The following is an 11,131-nucleotide window of genomic DNA, read 5'->3' as shown; positions in this document are numbered from 1 at the left end:
AAGAAGAAAAACAAAGAAAATGACAATTTATATTGTTTGCAACTTTCAGCACATTGATCGACATGGCATTCGTCACTGCCCGATTAATGGCATCACAGAAGTAGAGCCTAGCAACATATCTAACCGTGGCCAAATTATCCATAAGACGCGGGTAAATTTGTTTCCCGGATGAAAGTTGTGGGATCTTAATTGGGCAAACGTTCTTGATCATAACCTTCTTTTTTCTTAATGTTCCGATTTAACCGGAGAGAGAGATGCTTTAATTGTTGTTATTTAAATCCGATATCCCGATGGAGAGAGGCAGACAGACAGAGACAGACAGACAGACAGACAGACAGACGACAAGTAGAAGAATAAAAGACCCCCCATCCTCTCTCTTCCTTCGATTGCGCGCTCTATCCCTTCGCCGGCGGCACGCTCCCTCCATAATGGTGGTTGGCGTGGGGTCGGACACAAGGACGATGAAGGCGCGACGTGTCGCCTATGGAATGGACCGACGATCATGGCGAGAGGAAAACGCGTCAACCCTTGTTCAACCTTTGACAAAAAAGAAGAAGAAGAAGAAGAAAAAACGCGACTTCCATGGATGTAAAGCCTTATGCTTGCGCCCGCTAAACCCTCCATCTTCGGCGCAGCTGGTAATTTCTGGACCTGTTGAAGATGGCTCCCCAATTTCTAATACCACCTATGCCCAACGGCGATCCTTACTATCGGAGGAACTCCTTACCTTTTCCTTCCCTTCCCAAAGATCATGATTTCCCATTTAGTGTCGCCTCCGCTTCCAGTCCCAATTTGGGTCGGATTCCTCCCTCGCGCGCCCTCTCGAGCATCTCCCGTGGAGACGAGAGCGCCCCAACTTCGGAGATAGAAACAGCATTAGACTCGGTGGTCAAGATTTTCACCGTCTTCAGCAGCCCCGACTACGTACTTCCCTGGCAGAACAAGCCCCCTCGCCAGGCTTGGGGTTCTGGTGGGCACCCTTCCTCTTGTTCCTGTTTGACCCTTGTTTTCTTTCACCCCCTGCAATCTAATCTATTTCCCTGCTGTCTGAACCCAAGGATTTGCCATTCCTGGGAAAAGAATTATCACCAGCGCTCATGTAGTTGCAGAGCATACGTTCATTCAAGTTACAAAGCCTGGGTTGGCTACCAAGTATAAGGCCCGTGTCCTTTCTGCTGGTCATGAATGTGACTTGGCCATTCTAGAGGTGGACGGTGAAGAGTTCTGGGCGGGCATGCGTTTCTTGGAGCTTGGAGGCATTCCGTTCCTACAAGATGAAATAACTGTGGTTGGGTATCCTCAAGGTACTCGCTGCTCAATTCCCGACCCATATTGCACCATTAGTGAGTAACGAGTTAGCTCTTACCTCGCTGTAGGTGGGGACAATATTTCCATGACCAAAGGCATTGTCTCCAGAGTTGAGCCTACTCAATATGTGCATGGTGCGACTCAACTTCTTGCAATCCAACTTGAGGCAGCTATAAAGCCGGGATATAGTGGGGGCCCTGCTCTCATCGGTGGTAAAGTTGTTGGTGTAGCTTTCCAGAGCCAAACCGGTTCTGAGAATATTGGGTGCGTTCTCCTGTTCTTTTTATGATGAGAACATTGGTCACCCTCTGCATACTAGACATATATTGCACTGACCTTGCTTTATTCCCCCTTTTCTCACGTTTGCATTTATTCTGTTAGAACTTCCTCATACACTTAGAGCTTAAAAATTATGCCAAACCATTTTATCTTGTTGAATTCCAATCGACTCACTTTGTGTTCTGTGTAGAGCTACCGTACATGAATAATTTCTTTTTGGACTTTCCCCTAGAAACTGTCAATCTAAGTTGAGTAGAATCCGCTGTTTGCTTATCGATGGATATACTTACTCAAACTGTTCATTCCTCTTTGTCCAATTTGATTGTTATCTAGCATGCGTCAAGAATCCTAGTCAAAATGTGCTTGAGTTGTTGATTCATGCTATTTTCTATCTTCACACGATCATGTGAATATCTGTCCTGTTTCATGGATGGAGAAAGCTATCACCTCAACAGCAAATCATCGACCTTCTTGTATCCTGCCAGTGTTCCTGTGGCTACTGCTCTGCCCAAAAAGCCTCTTCTCGGACTTCATTTAAGCAAAAAGTTCAGTTGCGATATTAAGGACAGTGCAACTTTTTAGCATGAGCTTCTTATCATGCACCTGAGTGTTTGGATCTGCCTCATAGAGTGGCCTTTGCTGTTGCACTCCTTCTAGCTTCAAATGCATGGTTGTGTACCTAGAAAGGTATCATGTGGATACTTAATGAATTCTTTTTCTTTTAATTGCCATCACAGAACTATATCGCTAAGAGTACTTCATGCAGATCATCATCATTATATGCCATAGAATAAGTACATATAATTAAAGATCACATTTTTATGTACTGAACATGTGAGGGTTTAAAAGATAGCTCTTTCTATCTTGGATTGGTTTTGAAGTTACCATCCTTCTAGTAGCCAAAATAGTGAATATAGGTGGTTGGAATTGCTAAAGTTGTGATCACTATTTTGGAGGTATTTTTTCTTGTAACTCTCATAAATTATTTCTCTTAGTTCTCCACTAATTTTTTAACCGTGTTTTGCAGATACATAGTTCCGGTTCCAGTAATCGAACGCTTCATATCTGGTGTTGACGAAAGTGGAAAATACACAGGATTTTGCTCCCTTGGCTTGTCATGCCAGCCAATTGAAAATTCTCATCTGAGAGACTACTTCGGGATGCGTCCAGAAATGACTGGAGTTCTTGTAAGCAGCATCAACCTTCTTTCAGATGCTTATAGGTTCCTCGAGAAGGATGATATAATCCTTGAATTTGATGGCGTGCCTGTGGCAAATGACGGAACAGGTATGTTCATACAATTGTAGCATTCAGCCATAGTTTACCATCAGAGTAATAGCAGTGAATATCTTTGTGTTAATATAATTCGTGCTAGTCAAAATACATGGATATTACTAATTTCATAACCACGCTGGCTTTGCTCATATCCACCCTCAATGGGCCATGCATTTTTTTCCCCTTTGGCATCTCACTGATTTCAATCTCTGAGTTTGTACTAGTGAGACGCGTGTACCTGGCTTTTTGTCTTTGTGACACTGGGCTTTTCTAATGGCTTTGCTTTTGAGTTTTTTGTTTTTTGTTTTGTTTATTTTGTTTTTGTTTTTTTTGTTTTTAAAGATAGTGTTCCTTTTATGCGATGCATATTGCAGTTACTTTCCGGCACAGAGAGCGCGTTAACTTTGATCATTTGGCATCCATGAAGAAGCCCAATGAAGTGGCCTTAATCAAAGTTCTTCGGAAGGAAATAGAGTGTAAAGTCAACATAACCCTCCGACCAGTAAGTCATTCTGACTTTTTTTCTTCTTTCTGATTAATGTCTTAGTTATGTTTGCACGATACCATATATTTGTGAGCAGGTACTGTTCATGAATGGCAAAGAAAGTTTAATATATACTAACATGTAAAGCCAAATTAGAAGAGTTAAAAGTTTGTTCACCTTAGACAATTCTACAGTGAGAAAATAGCAGGCGGATTGATGATCCCCTAATTCATCTTGTGGATTGGTGATTCTGTGTTGAGGATGGAGATTTGGTTTCTTTGATTGGCTAAGAGTAGACCTGTCAAAGGGCGGAACCTGTCAAAGGGCGGATCGGATTCAATTTGGGTCGGGTCGTAAATGGTCCGACCCAAATTGACCCATTTAACTCATTTGTGACCCATTCCTCATAATGCAAATTTCATAAAAGAAAACCACTTTCTCATCCTATCCTTTGTGGCTGGTGTGTGTTCAAGTCAGTTAGCATATGAAGCTTTGCTTTGGTGGATTCGTGGAGAATCAAATTAGCAAGCCCTCCACTTTCTTTGCTTCTTTGAAAATACAATAGTCTAGTGGACATTATCAGGCTGTCTTGAGTTGGTAGATAGAGTCACACAAAGATGATTGAATCAAGACCAAATCATCTGATCTTGCGGTAGGCCAGTCCATTGCACTTTCAATCCTCTCAACTTGTCATCAGTACCAGTTCGAAGAAAGGAATTACAGCGCCTTTCTATTGTTTCGATGACCTTTTTTGGTCATAATAAAGATAACGCACCAATAAGAGACAATGCTACATAGGACTGAGCTTACGAGTTGTAACCTGCCAGCAAAAGACAGCCTCCTAGCTGTCCAGCTTCTTAAGCAACTCAAAAGTCTCTCAATTAAGGCTTTGCAATCAGCTTCAGATAGCTTCCCCGATATTAAAGGAAGCCCTAAATACTTAACAGGTGGAGAAGCTCTTTTAAAACCACTCAGCTGGACCATCTCCCCCAGATTAGCTTCAGAGACTCCAGAAGTGTACATTGCAGTTTTCATGTGTTCAACTTTAACCTTGAAAGGTTATAGAAGCACTGAAACGTTTCCAATGTCTCCTTTGGAGCCTCAACACACCCATTAGTTAGTGTCAAAATGTCATCAGCAAAACAAAGATGAGTGATCTTGATTTTTAGCACAAAGGATGAAACTTCAGCTTTCCTTGCGTAGCAGCCTTACATAACACTTCAATCACCTTAAGAAAACTCTGGGTTGCCTTGCCTGAGATCCTTACCACCTTGAAAATAACCCTCAAGGCCACCACTAAAGAGTAACAGAGAAGCATGCAGAAGTAATGTAAAATTTTTAGGGAAAACCAATGCAGCCATGACGTTGAAATAAAAAGGCCAATGCACTTAAGCAAAGACCTTCTTAAGATCTGCCTTTATAACACTTCTAGAAGACAACTTCTTTCTTGTGATAGGGCTTAACATCTTCAGGAGCAAGCAAGATATTCTCAGCGATTTTCCTACCCTTGATGAAAGCTCGTTAATTCTTATTAACGTAGGATTTTAATTATCCATTTGTAGACAACATCCAGCAGGAGACAGGCTTATAATCAGCCATTCTAGAGGCATTGTGGACTTTAGGGACCAAAGTGATACCAGTAAACTTAGCTGCTTTCACCCGTTGATTACCCTGAAAGAAGCTAAGTATAACAGCCCTAAAATCCCTACCATTGATAGGCCAAGAATCTTTAGAGAAATGAGAGGGAAACCCATTCAGGGCCAGACCAAAGAGGCTTGGATTTCCTCACCTGTAATAGAAGCACCCATGAGATCCTTAGATCGTCAGAAAGGTTAGAGTCGAGCAATTTCTTCAGCTAAGAGATAATTCCACTGGAGCAATTAACATCTGGAGCACCCGGTAAGTCTTAATAAAAGCCCACAGGTTCTGCCACAATTTCATCATGCTTCTAATATGATACTTCCATGACTGGCCACTGGAGATCTAATTGCACTCCCCAAAGTTCTCTCTTTCACCAACTAATGAGAAAAGCCGGTGTTTGGATCACCAAGCTTTAGCCAGGTAATTCTAGATTTTCGTTTATAGAAAGCATCCTCAGTTTGCTGCAGATGCCCCAATTGAGGTCTGATTTTCTGCTCTTCCTCAGTTAGACTCTCAGAGGGATTACTCCTCAGAGCATGCTGGAGAGCAGCAAGCTCAAGTTTTTTTATTTCAGCTTTCTCAGGCAAAGCACCAGAAGAACCTCTTTTTTAATGAGCAATGAGCAATACATTTGATATTCAGTCGCCACTTTATTCCAATCAGAATGCAAAAGTCCCTTATACTCCTCATGATATGTCCGGAAGTACTTGAGACTTCTTGGATTTAACTTCATCGATCTCTAACTGAAGTAGAGCATAAGAATGATCAAAATAACTTGCTACCCTCCAAGGCTCGCCCTGATGGGATAATTCTGTCATTCTTTGCATTTTACATGAGCCCATTCTAACTGCATGGCTTGGAGCAATGATGGATGTGTTAGGGCTAGAATTATCACCTAGAGGGGGGTGAATAGGTGAATATGCGGAATTTAAAAGATAATCGAATTTAATATTGCAAAAGGACATCATCTGGTAACAAGATGTGCAGTGGTCAAATCTTACCAATTTAAGTGTACATCCACTATCCCGCGCTGACAGTCTATTGGTTGGATTTCACTAAAGAACCGATCAAAGATTACAACAATTGAGTTTTCTCGACTCAAGTAAGCGTGATCAAATCTTCTGATCTCACACTCCAACAACCTTTAAGTGATTATAGATTTAAGCTCATGGAGATGAATGTGTAAGGATGAAGCTCTCTTGAAACTATGGAATTTTAGACTTTGAAAAATCTCTCTTACTTTTCCTTCAACATCACGACCTCCTTTAGTACTCCTCGGTGTCCAAGCTGATTGTTGGACAGAACCTCTGAGGATCATTCATCCAATCAATCCATTGGACTAGAATGACACTAGAAGATCCAATTGCCTCAAGAATGCCAAGAATGAAGTCTCCCATTGATTCTGCTGCCCGTACAACAGATTTGCTTCACATAAGTTGAGTTCTTTGTTAAGAAAGAACGTTTCATCTCCAATTGATTGATCCAACATTCTCGATGCTTCATGTTTAGAAAGATTATATTTGCTATGCTTTCCTTCTAGATAATCAATATATATAGTAAGAAATCCATGCCAATTTACTAGCCGTTGCTCGACGGTTTTAGATCTCCTCAATGTGTCTGATCATAATCCTTATCACGTTGATTCTAATTATCAAAAATATGATAAATAGATCTTCAATGCGACTATGAATCCTGATAAAGTCTGATAATTTATTCCAGAAATACCACTTGGAAAAACTTGTGATCAGGATCATAAGTTAATTAAGAAAAGTTTTGTCAATTTTCAAAATCATCTTGGAGAGTTTCCACAACAGGATGTACTCAGTAGCCCCTACAGTTACCACCTGTTTGTGTCCTAAGTATATGTTGATTGATTTTTGTATGTGTGTGTTGAGTGTGTCTTGAATTCTGTTTCAGGTATTCAACCCAAATTGAGTTTTAATACCTGAATTGAAAGTTGTGGTGAACCGACTTGAGAAAAAATAAATGGAGCTTCACCCAAGCCCTCTGCTACCAACACTGGAGCAGTATAAATATTGTTTTTCTCAAATGATTGGGTTTAGAAGTAGAGACAGCAAGAGTCTTGAGGTTTTTGAGCCATCTTTTGTAATTCTTGAATTTTCTATAGCGGATTTTGCTTCTCATTTCCTGTTATTTTTCCGGCAAGGGTTTTCCATGTAAATTTGTGTGTTCTTTTATTTTTCTTAGTTTCAATTTCGTTGTAGTTTCCACGTTGGTCATAACAATGTGCTTGCCTCATCAGCAAAGAGAGAATTTAGGAAGACTGTTACAGTTGCTAACATTTGAAAAATAATGGATTTCGCAGTTGCAACCTTTAGTTCCAGTACATCAGTTTGACAAGCATCCAAGTTATTTCATTTTTGGGGGTCTGATATTCACTTCACTCACCCAACCCTACCTTCACGAATATGCTGACCGGTATAGCATGTTGCCTCGGCGGTTGTGGCAACTTGCACTGGAGGAACTTCCAAGAAATGCTGGCCAAGAAATCGTTATTATTTCGATGGTTTGTATTCTTCCACATTCTACTAGAGGTTGTTGACTTCTTTTATCAGCAGTAAGTTTTTGTTAGATAGGGTGATCGAGAACCTGTGTTTGATTAAAAGCTAGGAGGGATGTATATGCTGAACTTAATGAATGATGTAAGTGATATGAGAAGCCTTTCTTTCAGTCTAATACTTGGTCATTGTGACTGCAAGATGTGATATCAGTTGGTAACCATGCTCCTTTTCATCAAGTGCAAAAGGTGGCAGTGGGGGGAATAGCCAGATATCTCAAACTATTTTAATGTCCTAAAAACTCAATCTGTTGAAACTATTATAGGACGTGAAAGAAGACTGGAGAGGTAAATCTAAAGTCTATATTTGAATTACTAACAAATGCTCACTGCTACAGGTCCTGATGGATGACATCACTGAGGGGTATGGAAATCTTGCAGCATTACAGGTATCTGCATCCTAGGTCGACAGATTTCATTATTGAACTTGTGTTTCAATAAACGGAGGAAATTTCCTGGGTCACTTCAAGAAATTGGAAGGGTAGAATTCAACGGTTGTGATTTCTTTGTGACACGTACAATCAATCTTGCCATTTTAATAGTACCGACCAATTGGAAAAAATGAAGGTAGAAAAGAAAATCAAAACAAGCATTATGAAGAAAATCATGCTGTCAATTTTTAGTCTGGCCAACTTACAAATTGCTTCTGGGTATCTATTTTAAGCCAATATGCATCTGATCATAGTGGGTTATGGCCGCTGTTTTTTTTTTTCTTTTTTTTTTTTTCTCCACCAGGAAGTTGTCCTGTTTTTTGTGAAACTTGAGTAATTAACTACTACTCTCATTTTCTTATTGGCAGGTGAGGAAGGTCAATGAAATTGAAATTCAAAATTTGAGGCATTTGTACGAGCTTGTGGAGCATTGCACTGCCCCAAGCATACGATTTGATTTGGACGAGGAAAGGGTAATTGTACTCAAGTATAGTGAGGCGAAAACTGCCACCTCTACAATTCGGGCGCGTTATAATATACCCTCCATTGCGTCGGCTGATCTCATTGTGTCAGCTGCGTAGGCTGATCTCATTGCGTCGGCTGATTTCATTGATAAAAAAGCAAGGAAGACTAGACCGAAGCCTAAAGCCAGATTTGGTGTATCATAAGAGCTTTGCCTTTTCTATGGATTCTGATTCACTTATTGTTCTACTTGATGTGTGATGAGTTAGTCAATAATTAATAAAGTGGAAACTGTTCTAGCGAAGGACGTCGGCTGAGGGGGAGGAGGAATTGTGGTTTTGCGACTGGCCGGAGAGGAGAGTGTCGAATTATTGGAATTGGTGGCGGACGGAGAGTGAAGGTGGATCTTTACATTGAAACCGAAGGTAAACTGACTTGTTATGGATGACACACAAAGTGATTATATTCTTATATACTTTTGGCAGTGAACTTGTTCAGATTCCTATGTTTTTCTTCATGCTTCCTTCGCACAAGCTCTCTCTAGTTGGTAATTAATCCGCTTATACCTTTATTCATTGCTTAGCGCGAGAATGGTTTTGGACGGCGCCATATTTTCTCTCATTATCCGACCTTCACCTTGTTTCCCTCCCGATGTCGCGGTCTCATACCATTCCAATCGACGCATGTACGCTTTCTTCCTCAAAGCACTGATGGTTGAATGCACGCACAAGCACTTGATTCGACAGGATTTGTCACGTGAAATCTTTCCGTAAACAGAAAAGACAACTCATTCAACAGAATTTGGCTTTTAATGGGAAAGTCAAAAATGCTTTTACCGATTTGCATGAACTTGTTGATTGAATTGTCTTTTATGAGATTTTGTAGGATTGTTATCAACTACTTTAAAAATTTAAAAGGATTCGTACTCACGACCTCCTATTCTGATATTATTTGAAATTTTGTAAGATTATTATTAATTGTTCTAAAATCTAGATAAATGTGTGATTTAATAATTAAATTATTCTAACAGTCATGCCTAATGATGCACTTATAGAATCCCCTCTCCCTAGAAAGCCTCCTGTTCTTTGTTGTGTGTCACGTCATTCGACTCATTCCTGGACATGGAAAAAATTTCAGTCTCACCTGCCCCAAAGTTTACGCAAATGAAAGTGGCAATGGGCGTTTCCATGCTTTCGGCTTAGGAATTGAGGGTTATAAGCTATGAAGCACGGACACGCTCGGGAACCTTCCGTGTCGTGTCGGACACGCTCGGACACGTGTCCGACACGCTCGGACACGTGGTCAACATGTGTCGGATTTTCCGACACGTGGTCAACTTTTCTCGACACGCGAGTCGGAGCGTGTCCGAGCAAGAGGCTGGGTTTCTAGACCGGATCTGCAAGTGTGAAGGGAGAGTGAATCGTTCACGATGGAGGGTGAAGACGAGGCGAGGGAGAGGAAGCAAGGCTGCGGAGGCGAGGCAGCAGCAGTGAGGCCGCGACGGTGAGGCCGCGACGGTGAGAGAAGGCTGGAGGAAGAGAGAACCAGGCGACCGAGATGGCCGCGACAGAGGACCGGAGACAAGGCTACAACCGCAAAAGAGAGAGGACCAGAGGCAAGGCAGCGAGCAACTGCAACGAGGTGACCAAGAGACAGTAGGGATTGAGAGGAAGAGGATCGTGCAATGGAGGAGGGAACGGTCGTTTTCCAAGAGTTTTCAAGCCTGCTCTTGAAAGGTTTCTAAAAGATTAAGAATGGGTGCCGTGCAAGGAGGATGAACACAGAAGGAGGTGGAGGAGGCTACGATTTAGTTTTCCAAGGAGGGGGTGCCGTAAAGGAGGAGTCAAAGGAGGATGAGGCAGCTAAGTTTGGTTTCCCAGGAGGGCAGAAAAAATTTAAAAATGAGGTAACGTGTGCAAGGAGGACACGCCTAGGAGAAATAATAGGTAGCAATAAAAATAAAAATGATGGTGCCATGAAGAGCCAAAAAAAAAAAAAAATTAAAATGGGATGCTTGGGCGGGATTTGTCCTTTTTTTCTTTTATTTTTTGGAGGGAGAGGGTGGAGGGTGATTTCAAAAAGAAAAAAATGAATAATGTTGAATTATAATAAATTATGATCACCATGAAAATTATAAATTATTTAAATAAATTGACTCTACTCTTTATTTTTTGAAATAATCATATGTATATATAAAAATATTTATTTAATATTTAACGTGTCGGAACGTGTCGGAAATCTCTATTTTTTGAGAAATGACGTGTCGCGTGTCGGTGCTACATAGGTTATAAGCACATTTCATACCGTAATCAGGGAACTCATTTTTAAGTGGGCTGTTGGTGTTGATCATTAGGACCATGATCACAGCCTTGATGTGCTTTAACCAGGTTCACGAGGACTGCCCGCTTCCGGCCGAGGATCGAGGACTAGTATGACAGCGCCTGGTCGAGCACCAGGAGGTCGCGTGTGGGGAGGCTGGTCCAGCCCATGATGGAGTGCTTCTCGATCTCCTCGACATGCGACTGCTTGGACTCCAACACGACCAGCCAGGCCCTGGTCCCAATCCCCTTCCGCCGTTGCTGCGCCCGGGACCATTGCCGCCCGCCGATTTCCTCCTCCCCGTCCGGCCGCCACTGCCGCCATCGATGCGAGGGGCTCCGTCGAGATAGATCA

The 11,131-nt window shown here is 41.6% G+C and overlaps 1 protein-coding gene across 1 annotated transcript; it reads left to right on the top strand.

Annotated features, from left to right (window-relative positions):
• The first annotated feature begins 523 nt into the window (after positions 1–523).
• Positions 524–8,981, top strand: LOC104418016 (protease Do-like 10, mitochondrial). The gene is made up of 8 exons (XM_010029224.3): positions 524–970; positions 1,059–1,304; positions 1,377–1,572; positions 2,615–2,874; positions 3,237–3,364; positions 7,314–7,514; positions 7,904–7,954; positions 8,365–8,981. Exons 1-8 carry the CDS (start codon positions 661–663, stop codon positions 8,575–8,577), a joined length of 1,605 nt encoding a protein of 534 aa, XP_010027526.1. The 5' UTR covers positions 524–660; the 3' UTR covers positions 8,578–8,981.
• The last annotated feature ends 2,150 nt before the right edge of the window (positions 8,982–11,131 follow it).

This window comes from Eucalyptus grandis, chromosome 9 (genome assembly GCF_016545825.1).
Source record: "Eucalyptus grandis isolate ANBG69807.140 chromosome 9, ASM1654582v1, whole genome shotgun sequence".
Taxonomy (NCBI): Eukaryota; Viridiplantae; Streptophyta; class Magnoliopsida; order Myrtales; family Myrtaceae; genus Eucalyptus; species Eucalyptus grandis.
The sequence above is the reverse complement of the archived record's forward strand: the minus strand, read 5'-3'. Positions and strand labels throughout refer to the sequence as shown.

Bases quoted from the DNA above. Each gene is read 5' to 3' on its own strand.
- LOC104418016 (XM_010029224.3), top strand. From the start codon at position 661: ATGGCTCCCCAATTTCTAATACCACCTATGCCCAACGGCGATCCTTAC. The intron at 1,305-1,376 runs GTACTCGCTGCT...ACCTCGCTGTAG, and splicing joins TGTGGTTGGGTATCCTCAAG to GTGGGGACAATATTTCCATG. The intron at 1,573-2,614 runs GTGCGTTCTCCT...CGTGTTTTGCAG, and splicing joins ACCGGTTCTGAGAATATTGG to ATACATAGTTCCGGTTCCAG.